This window comes from Zonotrichia leucophrys, chromosome 3 (genome assembly GCF_028769735.1).
Source record: "Zonotrichia leucophrys gambelii isolate GWCS_2022_RI chromosome 3, RI_Zleu_2.0, whole genome shotgun sequence".
NCBI classification, from domain to species: Eukaryota; Metazoa; Chordata; class Aves; order Passeriformes; family Passerellidae; genus Zonotrichia; species Zonotrichia leucophrys.
This window is the reverse complement of record NC_088172.1, coordinates 57713870-57738778: the sequence shown is the minus strand read 5'-3', so window position 1 is coordinate 57738778 and position 24909 is coordinate 57713870. Positions and strand designations below refer to the sequence as shown.

The window sequence follows — 24909 nt, the reverse complement described above, 5'->3', positions numbered from 1 at the left end:
AAGATGCTTAGCTCAAAAGACTAGGACAATAAAAAATATTTACTATTTTATATGTAACATATACATAACAGATTCAACTAGAAAGGACACAATAAAAATTATATGAAAGACACAGAATTATATCTTCTTTTTCTAGATTTTATTACTAGAAGAAAAATAATCCTGAGTAGTTTTAGACAGATTCCCTATGAGGCAATTAGTAGTAAATTGTCAATTTTGCTAAGCAATGTTGGCACATAACAGGAACAGATTTAGGCTTGTATCCTGAATGATAATTCAGAACTGCATAGTCCATCTTCAGCTAATCTCATCCTAAGCAGAACTGGTAAGAGGTGAGGGGGAGGAGAGGGAAAGCAGTTATTGCACGTAGTATCTCCACTGATCCTTAATGACAGTCCAGATTTTGAGCTTCATCTGGGCCCAAAAGCCACAGCATTGTGGCACCACAGGCTGAAAAGAGGACACAGGTAGACAGAAAATTCTTCCATCTCTCTAGAGAAATTTGTCTGGTTCAGGGGTTTTAATTGATTACAACATGGCCTAAGTTATAAATTCAAAGAAATGTTGGGTGGTTAATATGAATGACATGTTTCAAATAACCAAAAGCTCTGTCATAACTTTGTATGTCATTGTGCTATACTACTAATGAAGCATGAAAATATTTGCTGCTGGGGGACAAAAAAAAAATAGGCTGACTGTGGGTAGCCCTTCAGCTTTGTTTCTTGCCCTATTTTCTCTTGCTGCATATCCTAGGCATTTTAAAAAAACTGGTCTGAAGAATTTTAAGTTGCCCATGAATTAGAATGCTATTAATTTAAATACGCACTCTGAATTTTTATTCAAAGAAATGAAAAAGTTAAAATTGCTTTTCAGTTGTGGAGATCAGATACAAGAACAAAACCACCCAAAGAAAAACCTAGTCAGTTCCCATGGTAGTTATTTTTGAGAGGGTGTCTCTGGTTAATATTTCCCCATCATCACACCCTTAACTCCAGATGAGAGGAAATGGCCTCGAGTGGTGCCAGGGGAGGTTTAGGTTAGATATTACAAAAAGTTTCTTCTGTGAAAAGCTGGTCTGGTATTGGAATAGGCTGCCCAAGGAAGAGTTGGAACCACCTTCCCTGGAAGTTCAAAAGGCACATGGGAGAGGCACTTGGGGACACGGTTTAGTGGTGAACACAGTCATGCTGAGTTAATGGCTGGGCTTGATGATTTTAGAGGTCTGTTCCTGCCTTAATGATTCTGTGATCACCAGCTCTGAATGTACAGAAGGGAGTTAAAACACAGACATTGAGATGGACTTGGCATAACAGACATTTTATCATATCAGGACTAGGGTGACCCCACAAAAGCCACAACAAAAAACATCTGTAATTACAACCTATTCTGCTAAAAGCCAACAGTAATGCAGTGTCAGCCTATCACAAAAGAAAACAAAACCCTGGCTCTAATATCCTCCTGGGAAAACCTATATATAGAACAAGTTCTGTTTATTTCAAAGGTTAAAAATTAAGAAAGAAACCAATAATGACACACTTGAGAAATAACACAACTTTGCAGCAGCTTCCATTCTGTATGAGAGATGATAGATTTAACACATATATTTTACTTTTAATATGATCATAATAAGAACCTAATGATTTAAGAAGCAAATCTTGTAAGCACAGAGAAAGATATCTTTTAAAAAAATAATATCTAACCAGTAGTGTGCATTAAAAACTGCAAGAATCAATCACAAAATGCAACAGCCTAGTGAGAAACCATGTCTCTCTTACCTAGTAGCATACTGTTCTATCCTGGAGTGTGTGTCATCATGAAACAGCTGTGGAGACTGGGAAGGACTAGTTTAAAAATAATAATAAAAAAAATTAGTGGTGTCTAAAGCAATTCATGATATAGACAACCTTATTTTTAAATCAAGTTAGACTGATGACAAATAAATACATGCACTACATTTCCAAGGGCTTTATTGCTTTGGGTCAGCCGTGCCCTATAGTCCCATTCAGGGACATCAGATTTGCTGCAACTGAGCTGAAAGAAATCAACTGGCAAATGAGGCTTTCCACATAAAGGGCTTCTGCATACTCACTCATATTGCTCTGGCCACATACTGATGAGAGTGATAGGACTGTAAGGAAGACACAAAAAAAAAGAAGAAAAAAGAGAGAGAGAAAGAATTAAACTATGAAACAAAAACTTAAGTACTATTTAAGCAAGAGAAAGCTGGAGAAACACAAAATACTTTAAACAGCAACCCACCCTGAACAAGTAACAATTGATGTAGAAAAGTGACAGCAACAAATACTGCCACTTGTCATGGAGAGGCAGAAGACTGACCTACTTACTTAATTTTGTTACATAAAAATCAATCTAAAGAAAAATCCAAATCATGTTATTGATTGAACTGCAGTTCATAAACCATAATCAATTCATTTAAACTCTGCTCAAGTACTGGAACTTTCATTTTAAAGCAAACAATATAATGTATTAAAAAAAAGTGGGGTGCAAAACCCCACCAATAAACCTCCCCCATAAGTCACAGTTATCAATGCTTCTTTTCCTTAGGCATGAAAATAATGAGGTCAGTACATATTGTATTACATTCTCACACTTGAATAACTATAAGAGTTTTTATTTTCTTTAATTTTTTTTTTTTTATTTGCAGGAATGTATTACTGAGTTTTGCCACCTGCAGGGCAGAGAAGCAATACCAAGAGTTTTCTCAGCATGGTGCTGACAATTTATCTGCGTATTTCCCACATGACTGGACCAACAGAATTTTATTCTGACCTGTGATTATAGTTTTATCATTCCAATTTCTGGCAGCATTGGCAAACTTCCACCACATTAAAGCAGCTTTGCTTTCCTGTGTTGGTGGTAGCTGAAGACTGCCCTGGTGGATAACATTTGAATGTTCATTGCTTCCTTAGAAGCCAGGCCATCAATCAGACAGCTTTTAGATTACTTCCTCCTGTCTCTTAAACTGCTAATGAGAAAGTTTTGTTTACTTATTGCAAATGAAAGGCACAGCCCTACAGTCATGAAAGCCCTCAGACTGTGGGCACTGGAAATGAGCTGCTGCGTGGATGCAGAGCGTCTTTGCCGAAGCCTCGCATGGGCTGCTGCTATGTTGTGCTCAGACAGCGCAGCAGTGCCACAGACTCCAGGATGTGAGGGACAGTCAAGCCATGAAACTAATTCTAGCACCCTGTCAACACATCTTAATTTTTGCTCTTGTAAGAGTGTCTTTTGCTGACAACTGCCAAGTGAGTAAATAAAGTGGAGCACTTCTGTCAGCGCCATAAATAATGCCATGGAGACACTGAGAGTGCTCTCTCTGATTAGGCCACCAATATTTCTGAAGCCTGTAGGACCCTAAGTAACTCAGAAATTTCTAATTCCAGGAATTTTGACGTAATAAAATAAGCAGTGCAGTTCCAAAAACCCAGTCTCCTCAAAAGTATTCTTTGTAAAACAGCTATTCAGCCCCGGCCAAATTACCTGCTTTGTCCATTACCATGGACATTGTAATGTCCCTGGCTTTATAATACAATGCCAATAAAAATCTAAACATAAAATACGTTACTTTAAAAATAATAGAGAAGATCTGCAAATAATGTGAAACAGCACAGAATAATATAGCACAAGGCTCTGCAATTGTTGTTGGCTATCTTTTGAGTTTCAGCTTTTTGTTTCTGATGGAACAGGCCAGTGACCCCAGGAGCCACTGCTCTTGTAAACCAAGCTTACGTCTCCAGGTTGTCACCCTCCAACACTGTTTGCACCGGTAAGTAGCCAAGCCGGGGATGCTTTGCAAAATACTTCTTGGACCGGAATTTATTCTTCAGCACCTTCGTGAAGTCTCGTACATCTTCTCCAGATGTTGTCTTAAAAAAAAAAAATTAAAAAAAAAATCAACATAGTGCTGATTTAATGTCAACATTATTGATTAATACTGCTGGTGCTGTCCTGAAAAAGACTACAAGGAAGAACTTTAAAACTTCAGTTATGTTAAAATTGCCTTTTTAGTGTCCTGAGATATGGTACAACAATAATGTTAAGGCACCAAAAATTCTCTTCTACTGGAAAATAATAGCGAGGCTTCAAATTCCAGCAATAAATGCATCTACCAATTATTTTATGAATTACAAAAAAATTGACACAGGTTCAAGTCTTAAGCTAAACATTTATATGCAGTCTTAAAAACAAAAAAATTTAATTTTTGAGAAAAAAAATTTAAAAGGGAAAAAATCAATTGGTAAGATATAGCCCTCACTACTTCCCATTCTAGAGCTACAATGGAAAACTTTATCACAAGATGGAAATGGTATGTGCTAACCTATTTTCTGTTAGATTTTCATAAGCACTTTCTCCAGTAACCAAATCTCTTCCTATAGGATTCTGCCACTACCTGTAATATTCCAGAGTCAAAAAAGTTCACAGATGAAGCAGTGGCCAGTGTACAGGCACTGTTCAAAAGCACAGACAGGCCTGATAAGAACAATTAGTGCCTGAATAACAAACTCAGACTGATTCAGTGGTCTCCTTACTACCACAGAGTAAGATTAGGACATAAATTAGCCACAAGATTCTACAAGTCTAAATTTACAAGTTACAATCAACATTCCTGTCCCTCCCAGAAGCTTTTTAACTGATGCAACCTCTTCCAAGACTGGTAACTGCATAGCCCCTTTCCTCTCTTCTCCCTTCCTGCCCACCACCCTATCCTGAGAACAAGATTAAAATTTATTCAACTGCTTTTAAAAATCCCTTTAACTGGTGATAATCACAGTAATAATGGCAGCACTACTTTGGTAATACTATTCAACTAACTTTTGCTACAAAAGCAGGGATACATACAGGCATAAAATACAAGGCAAAAATGGCAATAAAGACATTTGCAGAAAGAAACAATGGTATACAGTCTGCCTTTAAAGTGTATGTGCTCAGACTGGGCTGAGTATTTCAACAGAACATCCCCTTCCAGCTGGTACTACTGAGAATTTTCTCTTGCAACTGCAGTAAAGAAAACACGGCCATTCACCTCCAGAATTACCTGAATTTTTGCAACAGCTTTTACAGACTTTCAGTCCAGACTCTGTAACAAACTACAAATTGTATTCCTGTACCCTCTGCTTTGGGAGAAGCCTGTTAGCATCAAAGGATGCCAAAGCCGATGGACAACCATGTGAAAAATAGACAGGAAGACTTCAGTTTTGTCATCTTTTTCCTGAAGTACTACCAAGTGGCCTAAAGGCAGGTCAGGCAAACTATTCTCTGCTGCCAAAACCTAAAAATATTTCTGCATTCATCTATATATTTTAATGTATGTATAATATATGCAGTTACAAACTCAGTAATGCATTTCAGATGAGCAATAAAAAGAGTAAAACAAACTGGTGTTGATAGGAGCTTTTCGCATGTGGCTTTAAAAGGTAGACAACAGAGTAAATTTGTGACCAAGGGCTGTTTGAACCCCTGAATTTTAATAAAAAAAGTGAATCCAGGGAGGGTTCACAAAATCATTCTCCAACCACTGCACCATCCAAAGAAGGAACATGAGGCCATGCAAAGGGCTGCTCACTCTCATGCAACAGCAACTCCAACAGATGGAACTCTGCCCCAAGGCCAAGGAATGAAAATTTTAATACCCACACATTGTAGAAATAAATGTCTACTGAGCTGCCAAAATTTTTCCTCTGGTGTATTCTTTATTTGGTGTGACAACCTGATTCTCAGAAAGACGACTTATATGACTGTGTACTGACTGAGCATTGCAAAAACTAACCAGTGAAATTTGAGCAGATTTGAAAGAACTATTTTAACTCACATACAATTAAGGTGCAATTCTGAAAAATGGCTTTTTTTTTTTCCTTTTGGGCATATAACCACAAAATACAACCCAATCCAAAATCATGCCAAGGGAGATGTACTATAACACTTTCCTTTAAAAAAAGAATAGCCAGGAACTGTTGTGTAGAATCTATCTTCTAAATTAAAACTAGCAGGTACCTTGTACACTTGCTTACATCATGACATCTTGGCTATTTCCACACAAATCAATAGTACAAATAGCACCATTGCTTCAGACCTACTTCAAAAGCAAAGAAAAAATACTTTCCTACACTGAAAATTCATTCCAAAGACCATGCCTTCAAACTGAATTTAAAACCTCAGTTCTTAGAGCAAGACAAAGTTTAGGAAGAAATACTTTATATCCATGGCTGCCATACCCAACTAAAAAAACATCATAACAAAACATCATTGACAAACTGGTATCAGTGCTCTTCAACACACCAGCCAGGCACAAACAGAGTTATCAGCAACAAAAAAAGATACAATTATTTGTAATCCAATAAAAATTTAAGAAACCAGGAAAGCAGTGGAAAAAAAAATGAGCATGGTGAAATACATTTTCTATACATATCTTAAAAACCCAGTTGGTGTCTGCTTTCAGTATATTGGAAATAGAACAAGTATTCATTGCTAAAAGAGTAATAGCAAGATTGCAATAAACTAATTGTAGAGCTCTAAATTACATAACATATATTACAAAAATTGCAATAAATATGTGAAAATTAATAAATAATATAGAATACCTATAATGCATATATATTTAATTTTATTTATTTCTCAGTAATCTCTTTTTCAAATGGAAGCCCACATTCTTATTCCTTTCACTGCATCTAGCTATGTAAAAGGACTAGTCTACACCTAAGTCATCATTCTCTTAATTACATTTATTATAGCTAACACAAAACCAATTAGCTGTTTTAATACACACAGAGAAACTGATTCCCAGAAGAAATGTGAACCTCCCTAAAGTATGCTGTCATTAAGCACAACCACATTAATATAACACAAGTGCCACTACTGAGAGGATTTCCAATTCAAAAAAATCCAAAAATAAACTGTGTGGGTAGTTATGTAGGACTACTCTCAAATTAGATGCTAGGAAAATCTAACAATATTTTTACACATCCGTGTAAAATTTTACATTAAGAAACTTATTTCCCCATCTTTTCTGACAAAGATTATGTAAAGGTGAAAAATAAATGAGAATAATTTTGCATTTCTACTACCTAAGAGAGAATTATGTTTTCAGATGCTTCTCACACCTATCTCTAAATCCTGGATGAAAGAAGAGAAATAACTGAAGTTATTAAAATGATTTTTGTTTTGCCCACAGCATCAAGAAAACTAAATTGCAAGCTAGGACAAATGCAAAATGGCATTACAGATTAGAATGCAGTAACTACATATAACTATGAGGAGTAAATGGTCCTAATCTGAAATTATGAAGCAATTCTTACCTAAAGCAAATATCACAAAAGTCATTACAATGGAGAACATATTCCTTAACCCATCCTCCAAATTATTTTAAATTTGAAAAGAACTTACTGTGCTTCTGAGAAATCCCTTTATACCCTACACTGAACCATTCACCTGAAGACAATTAAATGGTCTTCCATCCATCTGTGACTAAGCTCTAGTTCTAAATGTCAGCTTAAGTAATGGAAGCATTTTTTTACCTATTTATTGCTAGTATTCTTGATAAAAATGTATTAATAGCAGTAAGAAAGTGAAGCTAGATTTTATTAATGCAGTTTGGTGAGTACATGCATTTGTACTCTGCTTTTCAACACTGGCAAAGAAAGCACCATGTTAACATCAACAGCCTTTGAATTTAGTTGAAAAGGCAGACCAGATGCACCCTTCCTGTTCAAGCTATTTGTACTGTAATATAATGGATTCTAAGGAACAATTCAGTGGTCTTTGGTGCTTTTATTTTATTTCACAGACCCAGGTCCATTCTATTTTTCAAGCATTATTCCACTTAAAAATATAAGATATTCTACTAACTGCAAAAATTTTGCAATTCTTGACTACTGTATTGCATTTAATGAGCTCAATATGTAGAGAGGTTTAGCAACAAATTAGTATACCAACCACAGAGCATTATTAAAAATAGCAAGAATAAATAATACAGGATTCTTTTCATGAAAACAATTCTTTATTCCAGACCTAGACTGGATAAGGCTAGTTAAAATAATTTGCATGTGGGTTCTGATTATGGAAGTCCAACAGGCATCTAGGTCTGTTCATATAATGGGTCATTTCTTTTTACAGAAATGGAGGTAGCAGAGTATCAGGACCCAAATAAAACTCCAGCTCTCATATTCCACTTCCAAATTAACTGGGGTCGCTCTGGACCTCTAATTTTATGCATCACCTGAATTCTATGCCATTTCTTCTGCTCTGCTTAAAACTTCCTCAAGTTCCTTCCTTTTCCCCTTTTTAGACTGGCCTTCCTTCCTTCACTCTGATCAAGAATGTCATTTTACTCCCCTTATTATCCCATAGAGGAGTCACCTCATCCCTCCTATATTTCATGGAAAGAAGGGGCTTTTGCCTTACGCTACCTTATTTTACACCTAATATTGCCTTAAAACCACTTTTTTTTCTGCAGCAGTAACAGAAATTTTCATTATAATGTAAGCCATCCCTATTTCCTGGGACAGAGAGGATTCCAGCCATTTCCAGAATATATTTTCAGTTTGTCAGCCTTCACTTGTAAATGAGATAGCTCACAGTTACACAATGTGAACTTGTTTAACAAGACCTGAAAATTCATCTTAGATATCAAATCTGCTGCTTCAGACAAAACCTGGAATTCATGAGAAAGATACCATAATGTTCTAGGGAAAGTACAATATCCCACATCAGATGTAATCGGTATTTGACTAACTCAACAGGAAGGATATCTTATCCTGCAGACCAGCAGCATAATCTGTTTCAACACTCCTTACACCTCAATTTCTGAATTTCCTGCATATTATAGACAATAAAAAAGAGTATTTCTGTTCCACTAAAGATGAGTTTTATAAGCAGAAAAAAAAAAGTTAATTTTTAATGATGTTTAATCATAGACTTCCAAATCCTGAGGTTAGAATAGCATGTAATAAAATATAACAAACATTAAAACTAGATGAAAAAAACCCAACAAATCTACTTTAAAAATGTTCTTCAGAGTATTCCCTGGCATGCAGATTTATCAATAAAATATTAACATTTGGTTATAGAATTAATGAAGATACCTTAACATTACTCATTTTTATTTTCTGACCACAATGAAGTAAAACCACTACTTTATAGAATTTGAATTCCATTACAGAAGACACGCCAGACAAAAAAAGAGAGGGAAAACACAGGTAGTAAGTCCAACAACTACATCAAAAGAGATAAATAACTCAAAGAATTTTTGCTACTAGAAGAACACACTATTGAAGATTGCCACTGTTGAATCAGCTCTAGTTACTTTCTGGTCTGAATTTTTCTAAGCATGCAGACCTTTCACCACTGTGTGTAGAGCACATACAAATTATCCTATTAATTTATTTCTAAGGTAAAATTCTTGACCACAAACAGCTATCTGATAAAAAAGCACGAGTGGTATTTGTGTGTAGCAACCCAGCCACTCCTTCAGTAAAGAAAGACTCCTAGGAATCTCCTAAAAAAATTGTGTTTGAAACATCATTAGGAAAATACAGTGTTATAAAATTAATTTTTGTTAGGTACTGCTGGTAAACATCTCACACCATTTCTGGTTAGAAACTATTAATTCTGGGTTTTGGGGTTTTTTTCAGCTACACATCAACTTTGATATATCCCAGTAAACAGCAATTACACAACAGAATGAAACACAATCTATTTCTAGCCACATTTTCACAAAGCAAGAAAATGCCGGACCCAAAAACATAGCCCCCTAAAAATATTAATGTGCATTACTAGAATATTAAATACTCTTTGCCATTGGTACAGCAATAGTAAAGCAAGTCCCTTTTCTCTGCCGTGTTTTTACCCTTATCATGTGTGTATATATGTTAGTATACAACAACAGCAGTTACACATTTAATATTCAAGCTTTTGTTTCACCAATCAGTAGTGAAGTTTAAGTTCTCTCAGAGGTGGTTACTGCTGCCCATTTCTATAGAATCCAAACACTCCCTACATAAAATCAGCAAAACCTGAAAAGTTCCCGATACCTTCCAAAGAGAAAGGTAGGAAGACAAATTGTATTAAACATATGTAAAAGAAATCCTGGCTAGGTAACAAAGATTATGAAAAAATATTTAGACCTCAAATCTGGTTTGTTATCCATTAGAAACACTGAGCGAACTGGTACTCACAGGTATGCAATACTCCACCATTGGATAATGCAATTTATGCCCCTTGGCTGTGCGGCCAGAAAAGAAGCAGCTCTGACAGACATCATAGTTGAAATGTTTTAAGCTCCGGTACCTGTGGGGACATTAAACAAAGTGATTAGAGGTTTACTTCTAATTAAGCCTCACAAAGCAAATTACTCTCTGAAATGGGTCACCTGCTTTTCAGCAGCAGCAACACAAGGACACAGTGAGTTTGTTGGGATTAACTGTGTGTGAGTGGGCACAACCAGAACGTGGCACGGGCAGCGCTCATCACGGCTGCAGGCCCAGGGACAGCAGTGCCACCGCAGCAGCTGCAGGGGACACAGCAAACCTGCAGCCCTCTTAGTCCACAGAACCTTCCTACACTCACATCTCACTTAGTATTTAGAAGTTCCTGTCTCCATCTCAATATAGAGAGCCATCTGAAATGCATTACAGAGTCTGGAACTGCATATATCAATCACCTGCTGCCCAAACAGCTTTGATGCAGAAAATCATACTGGCATCAGCTTTACTGATGGACTGGAAAGAATTTATAATTTTAAAGTTTTTACTGACTTTAAACTACATTGCTTTAGTTTTTCTTTTCCTCTATTTACTATTCATGTGTTATCTCAACAAAAACTTCTATAAACCAGACTGGTTTATTTCAGTTTTTATACTTAACAGTTAAAGGTTGGCAAATAATTTTAGTGCTCAGAAACTCAACACACATTTCAGAAAATTGAATTCTCAAGAATTCATGAATTGTAAGAATAATTTAAAATTCAGTTAAAATACACAATGATTTGTTTACTTTTAGTTGATTTTTAAGAGAGTGTATGTATAAATAGGCTAACAAACTTCTACAGTATCCCTTGTACAAAATGTAATCACCAGGAACATGATTTACTTATTTATTTAGACTAAATCAACAGTTCAGTTCCAGACTGCACCGACTGTTTCTATGCTATGGTTGTTCCGACTGGATGAGGTTATATCATCTGTATGAAACTAAAATGAGCTAACTGAACCAAATTGAATAGCTACTGAATAGTTAAAGTTTAAATTAAATTGCTTCTTGAGAGCAGTTTTCAGTACCCCACATTTTTCCCCTGTTGAGTTTTATGTTTTGTTTTGCAAGAGAATATGTGTCTATAAATGTAAAAGTTCACTTTAAAAGATGCTGATCCAACTTGTTTATAATCTTTTCTCAGAGCCAGTGCATTAAATGGCTCCATTTACCTTCTGCTAAGATGCTAGATGCTTTTGTTGTTGCAGATCTCTAGCTTCATTGTAGGAATTATTTAGAATGACCCATTCTAAATGGGTCTTTGTCGTCTTTTCCATCTCTCTGCCCTCCTACACATAGTGCAACTTAGACAACTATAACACAGCTGCGCCAGAGCTTTGTCACCTTATGCTTCCTCTAACAATAACAAAGACTGGAACACTTAGAAAATGTCATCTCCTTTTAAGACAGGCAACAGAGTTTGATCAGATTATTACTTTTGCAAATAATCACATACCTATATTTATAATAAAAAAAGAAAAAGAAGGTTGCTAGCTCAATCCCATTAGATTGACTAAAGCCAGCATTCCTAAAACTAGGCAAGATGAATCTGACCTCAAGATTCACATCATTATCCTCTAAAAGGATGAACAAAAATTCCTCATCTACCTAGATACCTAAAGAAAAATCTTAGAAGTGTTTACATGATTGACTGCTTTAAATTTTTCCTAGATAATACATTAGACTCCATGACCACAGAAGAGCAAAAAGCCAGTTATGCTCACCTCTGGCCTCTAATGCAGATTTTGGAGATGAGGTTCGCATCACTTTATACACTGGAGCAATCAATTTACAAATGCATGTTAGTCATAGCATTACTTACTAAGGGTACCAACTACAGCTTAGGAGAATAACATGGAGAATATTCCCCATGTAACATTTTCTTTGAAAAGAGAAAAGTTAGGTTATGTACAGGGACATAGGGACTTTGCAAGTCTCATCACAGCAACATATCAGTGTTTGTTTTAAGCAAGGAAAGATTGATGTTGAAGGCTGTTTTATACTGCCTGGCATAAGTGAGTTTCCCAAGCCTTACGCAGGAGAGCAGACAGACGGTCGATGGTTTTTTTTTTTCTGATCAACTCCTTTTGATCTTGTGCTTACAGAACACATGGGGTGCATTTATACTTCAGTTGCTGTCTCTTGAATCCACCAATCCAAAACCATCTGATGACAGCCCACCCTGCGCCTCTGTCAGGCACAGGACCACTGGGTGTCCAACAGTGGCACTGCACGAGCCAGAACTGCACTGGCTCAGGCCACACTGTGGCCTCACCATGAGTGACAGATCCCCTCTTAAAGAAGGAAAACAGAGGAAAAACAGACAGGAAAAAAAATTCACTTGTTGGAAAGCTTAAAAATGTGGATATTTTCAGAGAAATATTGTACCCAACACCTTTCCTCTTACCTAAATCCAACAATTGGACACTCCTTACAGATGTTGCACTTGGCCTGATGTTTTGCTGTTTCTGCAGCTGCCACACGGTGCAGAACAGGTAACCACACCATTGACTGTGGTTCTAAGCGCATCCAATCTATGAACTGCTTTACAGTTATTTCTGGCTTATTGTGGTTCTGTGGAGAGAAAAACCCACATCCAAATTAAGAAAGACAACAACAAAACAACAGACTAGATTTTCCTTAGAAAATCTATGGAAAAAAGACCCCAACAACCCTGCATGAATTCTTTCCATGACAGTTTAATCCAAAACAATTTACAGGATAAAAGAAATAACCTCAATGAAAATTAAAATAAAGAAAATAAGTTAAGTCATTAAGACTTTAGAAGACTAAACAGCTGTGATAGAGTGGACAGATGGTAAGAAAGATGGAGGACATAGTACAGAAGTAACAGACTGTAAAGTAAAGCTGTCTTTCAACTGAACTGACTCGAAAAGTAAGTGAGCACACTCTGCAATTCAGACATATTGAAGACATGGTTATCTTCTGAGTTAAGATTGATGACAAAATACTAAAAGTCAGTAGTGTTTGCATGTGTGTACTGATTGCCCCAAGACTCGCCAATTTTTTATTGTGTTCTGAGCCCATGATGTTCTTTCTAGTTAGCTCATTAAATATAACACGCACACACAATAAACAAACAAACAGGCAAAGAACAAGAAAGGAATCTGGCATTAATAGCCAGTCACTGCAAAAATATATTCGAGCTAATGTATTAACATGATTGTTTTAAGAAGCAAGTAAACACACTTCCACATTTTCTTTAAGAGGAGCTTAGTTACAAAGGTATTGTATTCATCAACTTTGTCAGCAATAACAACAGAGCTCAATATTTCTGAGCTCAATAGAAGCAATAAAATAAAGCTTAAAATGAAAGTTATTCTTAAATGGTAACACATGATGGAAAGCTTCTTAACCTATTCATGGTCCAAGTTCATTTTTGGCAACAAGAGGGAGAAGCATGGAAACAAAAGTGTTTCTTCCTCACCAACAAAATCCTTGCTTTCACTGGGCTGAGATAACTGACATGCAGCTGCATATTTTCTGTATGCTCTCCCAACCAGGGACTAAACTTGAACTACTCCTGTGAGTTGAGGGATTGTAACCTCATTATCAATATAATTGTAATAATACATCAAGTATTTAAACAGTATCTTGCTAGTACCCCCCACCCACAGCTAAATAGCATGGGAGATGGGGTAGATATTTGAGGGACATAAAGGGTCCCTTTGGGAATGATAAATGAAAAATTTATTTCAATATGACTCAAACCACTCAAGGCCAGTGGTAGATAATTCAAGCATCATCCTTTATTGTCTGAAGCGGCAATGTTAAGACATCAGGGGAAGCTTTACATGGTTAATTGGTGAAACGAACTTCTGTAAGTATTTATCCAATTATTCATGGTTAGGACAAACACTCTTCCAATCCTAATCACCTGAATCCAGAAAGGAATCTAATAGTTTGGGAAAAAAGTCAGCACAGTTGCATTTTTTAAAGAACTGGACAAAAATGTAGAAATCTCTATGAAAGAATAACAAAAGAAAATCCTCTGAAAGTTCACTAAAATCTTTAATGTTCAATTCAATAAAATGAGAAATATCCAAGTCAGTAATTTTATATAAGCTGTGGTGTATTTTTAATCCATGTAAAATTTCTGACAATGCTCAAATCAGCTGCTTTCATAAAAATAATGCACTGAAGCAGAATGGCTATCACTACCTAACATTTGGAGCCTTAGGCATCTTTGAAAAAGTCTGAGTTAGTTGTGGTCCATTACAACATTCTGTTTTTAATTCTCATCTTCTTTAAACAGACAGACATTCCTTGCAGCCTCATTAACCCCCTGCATGTAGTGTGGAGCTTCACAGCAGGCTGCAAGAGCTTTATTCCATGTTCTGCTTGCAATATAAAAAATACTATGCTTGAAGTTTCATGCAACTGCAAGGCCTTTTTTGTCAGTAACATAATGCTAAATAATTTCCTCATGCACAAGGTCAAAAATTACTATCAACATCATTTTCTTGTTCTGTTAAGATCATGCCTTATTCCAGCTGGAAAAAGCATGTTGTTCTCACAGCATCGGGCTGCTTTGAACAATGCAAAGCAGGATAATTGGCCAGTACAAAATTTTTTAACAGCTTTTAGAGCCACAAACACTGTCAAAATCATGAAGATTTATATATTCTTTTGGCTAAACAAAATCTGTTTGATCCTCTCCTAAACCATAAACCATCTTTCCCAGCTGCATTTCCACATGAATTTCCCATACTTAGTTGCAGGAGCATATTAATTTCTGTTCAAAACCCAGTGGATGTTTTTATATTCCTTGCTTCTTTTTACATCAGCATGTACAAGTGAATCTGTAAACAAAAGAGAGAGTTTGGTTTTATTTAGTTCTTCATGTGAAGGTCTTTATCTTACCTGTTGGAAGCAGCTGCGCACGCTGGGTTCAATGTTGCTGCCACCAAAGGCTGCCACTTCCCCAAGCTGTCGCGGGATCTGGATAGCATCATGAAGCAGAAGGCCCAGCTGCCTCTGGTCACACATTTCTGTAGGGCCTGCCACCTCCTTGAAAAGGTCTGCAACATCAACAAAAGATACCATCTTGTTCCATTTCCATGTACACCTCCTTTTATTCAATAATGCTGCAGCTCAAGCTTTTAATTTCCGTATTATTGTTGTGGTTACAAACGGCCACTGTCCCAGAACCTTCATCTAATCTTGATTCGTAACCATACAAAATGAGAAAAATAAGGTCAAAAAAATGAAGATATATTGCTTCTTATGGCACATAGTGGACAGGAAGGTGATTTGAGGAAGCACAGTTTCACCAGCAAAAATTCCTGCCTGACATACGTAATGACCTTCCATGATAGAGTGACTACATTATTGCACAGGGGCATGACTATAGATGTGACCTCTCTGGACTTCTGTACGGCTTTTGACACAGTCCCCCACAACATCCTTGTCTCTGAATTCAAGAGGGATGGATTCCATGGGTGGACTGTTAGATGGGTAAGGAATTGTTGGATGTGGCCAACAACAGGGTAGTGGCCAACAGCTCAGCGTCCTGACGGACAACAATGACGAGTAATGTTCCTAAAGGGCCCATACTGGGACCAGTTTTATTTAATATCTTCATTAATAAAACAGATGAACGGATTGAGTGCACCCTCAGCACCTGCGAGTGACTCTAAGCCAAGTGGTGTGGCTGACACACCTGGAGGATGGGATGCCATCCACACCTGGACAACCTGGGCACATCATGGGGTTCAACAAGGCCAAGTGCAAGGTGCTGCACCTAGGTCAGGGCAACCGCCAGTATCAGTTCAGGCTGGGGCATGAAGGGACTGAAGGCAGCCCTGTGGCAAAGGACTTGGGAGTGCTGGCAGATGAAAAGCTGGACAGCCCAGAATGACAACTGTATCCTGGGCTGCATCAGAAGCAGTACGGCCAGCAGATTGAGGGGGGTGATTCTGCCCACTCTGCTCTTATGAGAATGCACCTGGAGTACCAAGTCCGGCTCTGGGGTCCCCAGCACAGGAAGGACTGTTAGAGCAGATCCAGAAAAAGGCTAAAAACTCATCATAGGAGAGATGTTCCATCACTCTGAAGAAAGACTGAGCGAGTTGGGGTTGTTAAACCTGAAGACCCCAGGGAGGCCTTATTGTGGCTTTTCGGTACTCAAAGGGGCCTTACAGGAAAGCCAGGAGCACGGCTTTTAGCAGGGCATATTGCAATAGGACAAGTAGTAATGGTTTTAAAACTAAAAAAAGGTAGATTTAGACTAGTTATTAAGGATAATTTTTTTTTACAATGAGGGTAGCAGAACACTAGAACAAGTTGCCCAGAGAGGTGGTAGATGTTCTATCCCTGGATTCAAAGCTAGAGTGGACATTGCTCTGAGCAACCTGATCCAGCTGAAGATGACCCTGCTCATTGTAAGACGTTTGATCTAGATAACCTCTTAAAGCCCCTTCCAAATCAAACTATTTTATGTTTCCATGAAGAATGAAATAATATTTCATATATCCACTTCTTGTGCTACAAAAATATGTCATGCTTCAGTTGGTTAGGGACAGAAGCACAACCACTCTGAACTGAGACTGAAAGTTAGCACAAGTCACATCTGGCCATGTGAAATAGCTTAAAGCAAGAACAGCAGCCAGAAAGACCTGAGATAAGCAATAATCAAATTTTCTTCCTGGATAACCATGTCTGCTTCCATATACTTTTCCTTCACTGACTAAGGCAGGTGTCAAGCACTGCAGTATAAATGAATGAACTAGGATGACGGCAACAACGGAAAAAATTGATGATGAAAGGGATCAAGAAAATTTTTCCAGATACAGGCACTGGGAAGGAACATAGTGCTTGTACCTAAATTCACAGTAAAACACTGAGTTAATAGGTCTGTCAGCAGTACAGTTATTATTTCTCATGTGCTTTCTTAGCACATTTCTTTGATTGGACAATTTTAATTGTTAAAATGCTCAGCTAAAAACATTAATGTTTCTGCCAACAATTTTGATTTATGAACTCTGTAGCTGTGTACATTAGCACTCAGTCAAGAGATTAATCTTTTCTGAAAACATCTTAAATGCTGACTTTATCTAATAAATATTTTTTCATTCTGTGATTTGAACAAATTACAAAAGTGGTGGAATCAAATTATTATATTCATTCCAGCTGGTTTTTACAATCCCCTTTTGCACTCAATGGCTGGCTTGGATTAAAGCCCCAAGTAATCTTAAAAGAAAAAGAATCCATCTATATAATGCCCTTCCTTCTTCATGTTTCCCATCAGAACAACCACCAATAAATTAGAAATAAATGACATTTGAAAATTCAGTCTGACTGCACTTCTGATCAAGAAAAAGACAACCTTCGTTCAGAAACACTCATGAGTAACTCTTATTACATGGTGTAAATTGTTTTGCCCTTCATTTAGAGCAACTGGCAAGCTTTGTCAGTGTGCTTCAGACAGCCCAGGCACAGTTTCTTTCTTCTCAAAGGAGGTGGAAGCAGAAGAAAGGACCTTCACAAAAAAAAAAAAAATCAAAATGACTGAACTAATTTTTAGATTTTATTGTATTTTTCTTGCCCTTTCTTGCCTAGTCAAACACCAGCTATAGCATCTTGTTCACTCAGTGTTGAGAAAAAAACAACCAACACAGACAGAATTAGGGGACAGAATTAGTACTGTACAGCTGCAGGCTCCTCTTGGCAAGCCCAGATCCTGGCTATCTTCAGCTGAAGACGGCAAAGCTTTTCAATTTCTAAGAGTCAGCTTAAAAAAATTGATAGTATATTAAAAAAAAAAAATGTTTTATTCTTTCTGTTTGCATCAGTCTGTAGTGGAAACAAGCCATTAAAGAAGAACAATTCATTAGCTGCTGGAGCTGGGAGGCAGTAATTTCCTAAGCCCTAAAACTTCACTTGTCTGTGGAGCTGCTAAAGAGAGGAAAACAATGCGACAGGAGAGGGAAAAGTGATTAGCTAGGAGGAAACCAGCAAATACCTTTGAAGAGCTCAAACTTCTCCAAATCATTTGTTTCTTAACACTGCCAGCTGTGCCCCAGCCAAAGGCTGTCCAGGTGCAAGGAGTTCATGGATGGCACTCTCTTTTCCCAAACCCCTCAATGCCATCAATGTGGCACACAGGAGGAGAAGCTCCAAAACTGAAGGCATGGAAATGAGAATGCTCCTGTTATCTGGCCTACCTACTCCAAATAACCCATGAGCCATTCCCTGGCAAAGGAAGCATGGCAAGAACATCTCTCAACTAGGAGATGGAGGAGAGCTTGCTTTAGCTCTGACAGGGAGTACCCCAGCACCCTACTCCCCACAGTGTGGGAGACTCCACACATCATACATCAGCCATCTTAAAAGTCACAACCTCTTTTAAATGAAATTTGTTAACATGTACATACACACTAAAAGAGTTTCAACATTAAATACATTGATATAAAGGTTAAACTGTATAAGGGATTCCACCAAAGTACAAGAAGAATGACTAAGGAAGCAGAGAAAAGATTATGCAGATCTGAGTTGTATGAAAAAAACATAAACTAGGAAAAGAGAAATCAGTTAAATAAATTTAGCCTCACACTAGTATTTTGAGGATTGCAACCAGTGGGACTCTGTAACTTAGCTAGACAACCTGAAAAAAGGTACTTAATGGTTGATAAAGAAAGGGATACTTGAAAATATTGAAAAGTTTATTGAATCAAAAGGATAATCAGATAGTAGAAAGATGTTCACAACCCACATTTTATGTGGCCTTGTCACAAACAGTTCTAATGTCTTCTTTTTTTTATGTTAGTTCCAAATTATTTGAAAATTTACAACATAAACATAACAGTAAAAAAACCACCACATTCCAAGGATGTTGTACATCACTTGAAAACTGAACTGCTTAGAAGATGGGATTTACTAAGTAGCCCTTCTTTTTCATCTCAAATCCTAAAGATTTTACACATTACCCAAAAGCTACACACTGTAAAAAACTCCATATGTTTTTTTTTTCTGTTTCTGCTGACAGTTTGGGCTGTGGGTGTTAGAAACAAGTGTAAAGTACATACAAATGCATTCTTCTGCAGCTCACAAGTGACACTCCTTGTCAGAAGAGAAAGCAGAGAATAGCATGATTATGGCCAGACCAGGACATTAGCCTCAACAACAAAAAAGAAGCCTGGGACTCCTCACCCCAAAGCATAGATGTAAGCAGCCCACAACTACTGAATTACTTTTGCAAGTCCATTTTAATTCTCAGGACCACTCAGGCATGTGCTTGAAGTTAACCATGTCTTAAATGTTTTCAAGAATAGGCATTCTTTAATTGAGGCTTCAGTGTTTCCTCTAAAGCAATTGAGGCTTCTAATTAAAAACCCATTCTCATGTCAACCCAGAAGTCTAGAATCTTTAAAAAAAGCTTAATTAAATAAAAAAAAAAATCACAAAAATTTCTCTGTCAAAACATTTTTTAAAAATGTGTCAAGTGAAAAGATCCTCCCTATACTGGAAATGAACATACAGTCTCTAGGAAGGTGGAACACTTGAGCAGCAAACATTCTGGTCAAGTTTTACAAAAGAATTAAGGGTTCAGCCAAAAGTTTTTAAAACAAAAAAACTTGCTTATTTTACCACCAACTACTGTAAGAGTTTGCCTCTCCAAGGCTAGTGCATTTTTGGCACAGTCTGTGCTCTGCTGAGGGCTCTAACCAAAACCATCTGATGGCTGTCACTCTCAGAGCAGCCTGTAATTGCCAACGCCTCAGAAACTCTTAGAACAGCCAAAAGGAGAAGCAAATGCCAGGAGTTGGTCCAAGAAAGGGAAAAATCAAAAGGCAGGTAATTAGCATTAAGCATCTATCTTTGGAGGTCCTGTTTTTTTTCCAAGTGACTGACTTTCCTGAAAACACTCAGGAATTCCATTACAATTTTTGCTTAAGGACTGAAAACTCAATAGATCTGACAAAATTTCTCTCAACAAGAGATGATTAGTAGGGTATGAAAAAAAATCAAGAGAACCAAAAGAGCTTATATCAAAGATGAGTCTGTGACAGCTCGTGCCAGAGGACCCCAAAACACTGACTTCAAAAGCCACTGCAAACCAAGAACAGTACCTGACACGCTTCCTTTGTTAGCAAAATTTCTTTTGGATTGAAGGGCTCTTCTGTGACAATTTTAAGGTTCATAAGGACAACAGAACTAACAAAGATATCAAAGCCTGGCACATTGATCAGAGCTGGAGTTACAACAAAAAGGATGCATTATCTAACTATTAATTCTGTACTTCAAGAATGCGAGCAACTACTTTAATTTCAGATATATTTCAGGTTGAAGTTACAATCACTAGGTATAAAAGTCTTCTGAAACTTATTTTTTAGGACTTCTCACAGCATCCTTCAGAGTAAAAGTCCATCTTGTCGATATAAATTATGTAAAATCTGTAGCCACCACCAGCTGCCATTTTAATTTTACTACTAAACACAAAGCAACAACATAAATATGAAGGTGACCAGGTAATTTCCTCATTCTGCTTCAGTGCCTGTATTTGGCAACTGTATACTAATGTATTACCAATAGCAATTTAATAGGAGTATTCTCAGGTTTTAGAGTTTCTTTAAAGCCATCTTTTCCTAGGGTTATCAGTTTATCACCTACAGCCTAACTCCTACACTTTATGAAAGCTTTTTATTTCACACAGAACAACAGATTGCCTCCTGAACTGTCATCATGGAACAAAGGTATGTCCATCAAGCCCTTTTTTAGTTATGGAATACTTCACACACATGTCAAATGACAGAAGGAAACTAAACACCCCAAAGTCTCAGTATGTCATTCAGATGTCAAAATATGTCCCAATGCACAAAACACCTCTACTTTTGTTCAATGTTAATAACTAAGTTTACAAGACTGATTACAAATGCTCTTAAGGAAAGCAGAAATGTTTTTGCAGAGCTCCAAAGGTATATGGAGCAAATTCAGTCTCTATCATTTTTTTCATGGGTTTCCAAAATGAGTCAAGGAACTACTGTAAAGAACAGCAAATTTAAGATTATGTGCATAATATATAAATGTCCATCATCTAGAATGCTGTAATGTAGTGCTCCATCTTCTTTTCTGTATTTGTCAGGGCTTTTTTTTTCCACGAAGTTACTAAATTCTCTTCTGGTCCTGCATTTCTTTTTGTGAAATATTTTTATATTACTCGGTATTTCTCAAGCTTATGAGATTACTAAAATCAACGTATTTTAAACTTCCATTGCGCAATTCTGGCAGAAAGCATATACACTAGAAAACCATTTTTAGAGTTCAGATAGTCTTTCTTGTAGACCACTAAATACAATTCCAGGACTTTGATATATTTCCTTGCTTTATCAGCGATATCAATCTGATGCAATCAGCACTAACTTGCTTTTTTCCCCTAAACAAAACATATATACATACATGAGATAACAATCAAATATAATACTTCTCTATCTTCCACAAAGCTATATTCTCCTTTTCTTTTGGGGACTGCAGTACTGTGACTTCTGATGATTTAGAATGGACAGCAATACTTTCCAGCCAAGATATAAATCCTACTTTAGCCATTGTCACTGGTGATAATGGAAAGAATTCTCTTTTACTTACTCAAAAGAAAAGTGCCTTGCATCAAGCATGAGAAATGTTTTACTACAAATTTTGCTAGGGTTTTTGTCATTGTACATGACTTAATTATATAGAGTATTTTGTAAAAGAAATTCTTCCTTACATCTGTACTTCTCTTCCAGAAGGCCCTTAGAAAGAGACATCAAGCCAATTTTCAGGGACTGCACTCGAATTTTTCCAGTTCGGCCACTGAAATTATAAAGACAAGACAATTTAATACAGTTTCATTTTATTTCATTCCAACTCTAGTCTATTATATAATACAAAGACACTGGAGAGCTACATTTCAAATATACTTCAGATCTCAAAAAAACCATTAACACTAAAAATCACATTAAGAATTCTTCCCTCATAAAAGCTCAGCTTGCCTTCCAAGTGGTTTTATGTGTCAAAACAGCCTGTATTAATACAAAAGAACAGATATCTAGCTCTGCAAAGTTCTGAAAGTAATTTATTAATGTGATACACACAGGAAAAAATACATGAGCACACAGCAGGAAGGCCTATTACTCAGTGTGAAACACAATGACTGTAAGATGAAACCAAGTTTTGACATCACTGTAATTAAATCGCTTTTTCTTTTTATTTTTTTGTTTTGTTTTGGTGTATGTTTTAACATACACAATTTTGGGACATAAAGAGGCAATCACATGCACTAATTCAATGGTTTGGAGCTGACATTCTTTTTAAGCAATGTCACTTCAGGCTCATCTTGTCCAGCCTACAAAAAAGTATGTCCAAACCTAAAAAGCAACTTGAGAACAGAGAAGTAGGTACCAAAGCAAGTAATGTTAAGCCTGCAGGGCAAATGATGTTCAGAAAGATACTAAAATAACAAACCCAGCTTACAGGGAAAAGGACAATTTTGAAGTTCAGAAGATCAATGCAGAAACACATTCTTAAGAATTCCTTCTTTTTTCAAACATTAAAAAAACATGCAATTTGTCTTTAAATGAGACGTGGCAAAAATACCCAAACAACTGTAGAATAATTAAACTCAATATTTTACACACATAAGGTTAGCTGGGTCTTTCACCAACAAGTAAGATAACACTAAATTAATCATCACCTCAAACCTTACTTTGGTCCTTTCTGCCACACCGAAGTTATATATACTTTAATTACTTTTGAAGTGATTATTACATATCTCTTTCTATCCTGTCCATTCAGCATATGGTGTGCTGTCTGATTTACTCCACAAATGTTGTGCTGAATATAAAATTATTAATTTACTCCTGGGTTGTTGATAAAGTAGCTAAGCAACTTAAAAATATTAATGCATTTTTCTTTACAAGATCATCTAATCTAGTAATACTAGACAGCAGTATCTTCATTCCATAAGACAGAACAGAGGTATACAGAAATTATTGCCAAATTAATCAAAAACATCTATTACTTTTACTGCCTAGTTGGAAAATTGGGACTCAATTTTCCAGAATGCTATAAAAGTGCCACCTTTTTATATATTCAAGCTTAGCTTCAAATTACCTCTTTCAATCACAGACACTACATCATTCTGGCATACCTTGCCATCTAAATGGCTCATTTTTACACCCTGATAAAGTTATTTCCCCATTCCTCCCTGTGTATGGTCGTTTGTGCTTTAAATTTATATTAATCAGAAAAAAAGTGAACATTCATTTGGGTTTGATTTAACTCGGAACTGACCACACCATTTGTTTGTTAAAGACAGAAAGTGAGACTTTGCAGCGAAAAGATCAGGGCACAAAGGCTTCAAGCTTCTCCTGATTTCAGGAGATTTCTGAAGGGTCTTTGAAAAACTTCCTTCACACAAAAAGTATTTTCTCAATAAATTACATGAATAATTACAAAGCCTGCAATATTACGTTTTAGAAAGAGTAACAAATTCACCCCTGGCCTCTTTCTTGGAAACAGATATAACAATCTAATGTCATATATACGGTAAAAAAACCCAACACACCGAAGCCAAATGCCACACACCCTCCCTCTGTCCCCCTAAACCCACAGACATTGTAGTACTGACGTTTCCAAGCCAATGGTTTAAGTTTTCCCATCTTAATGAGTCACAAAACCACTGAGATCAGGAGGGGCCTCCAGAGACCAATGCCCCTGCTCAGCCAGGTAGAGCAGGTTTCCCTGGGATTCCACTTCAATATCCTCAAGGATGGAGACTGAAGAGCTTCTCTGAGTAACCTGTGGCATTGTTCGATCACTCTTACATTAAAAACATCTTCTTTTCATATGTTTAAGTAAAATTTCCTGTGTTCCAAGTTGTGCCTGCTGCCTCTTGTCCTGTCACTGCACACCACTGAGAAAAGCCTGGCTCCATCTTCTCTTCTGCTCCTATTGGGTATTTATGCACATTGATAAGATCTCCCTAAAACTTCTCTTCCCTCAGCCTCTACTGATTCATCAGTTACTCCAAGTCCTTAATTGTCTTCACTGTACTTCACTGGACTCAATGCCAATTTGTCCACTTATTTTTTTTCCTGAGGGAGCCCAGAAATGGACCCAGGACTCCAGATGTGTCTCACCAATGCTGAGCAGAAGTACAGGATCACCTCCCTCAACCTGCTGGGATACTACTAGGCTACCTTGCCAGAAGTCTGTTATGCAAGATGCTTCTGAATGGCAGCATAACCATCTAACTGTCCTATATGTACAAAACCTAAGAATCAAGGCTTTATAGTGGGAAGATTCAAAAAACTTTTTAATTTCTGAATTCATAAAAATTTATGCCACAGGTGTCATATATGGCACAAATGTCAGTACACTATTCAGACTCATTATACCAATACAAGCATGCTTGTCATTACAAAATCAATTGATAAGGCCACTTTGGGCCTTTTTTTTTTGCTCTGACCTTGATGAAGGGGAGCCTGAATCTATTCCTTTCTCTAAATAACTTTCTAACACTGGGTTAGGATCCAAAACTTCTTGACAAGCAAACAGTCTGTACCATAGTCAAAACAGAGGCCTGTGAAACCTGTAAATCATAAATGTACTAACCAAGATATAATTAAGAGTAAATTGTTGAATGTA

At 36.9% G+C, this 24909-nt stretch overlaps 1 protein-coding gene across 6 annotated transcripts in view; it reads right to left on the bottom strand.

Moving 5' to 3' along the window:
• UTRN (utrophin) overlaps window positions 1-24909 on the bottom strand; it is a 341485-nt gene that overhangs the window by 23315 nt on the left and 293261 nt on the right. For all 6 annotated transcript variants that reach the window (XM_064708388.1, XM_064708386.1, XM_064708389.1 and 3 more), the window contains 7 exons: window positions 21989-22074; window positions 15148-15305; window positions 12671-12837; window positions 10191-10302; window positions 3751-3887; window positions 2090-2128; window positions 1776-1841 (listed from right to left, as the gene is read on the bottom strand). In XM_064708388.1, the coding sequence (XP_064564458.1) occupies window positions 1776-1841; window positions 2090-2128; window positions 3751-3887; window positions 10191-10302; window positions 12671-12837; window positions 15148-15305; window positions 21989-22074 (765 nt within the window). The remainder of the gene's footprint in view (window positions 1-1775; window positions 1842-2089; window positions 2129-3750; window positions 3888-10190; window positions 10303-12670; window positions 12838-15147; window positions 15306-21988; window positions 22075-24909) is intronic.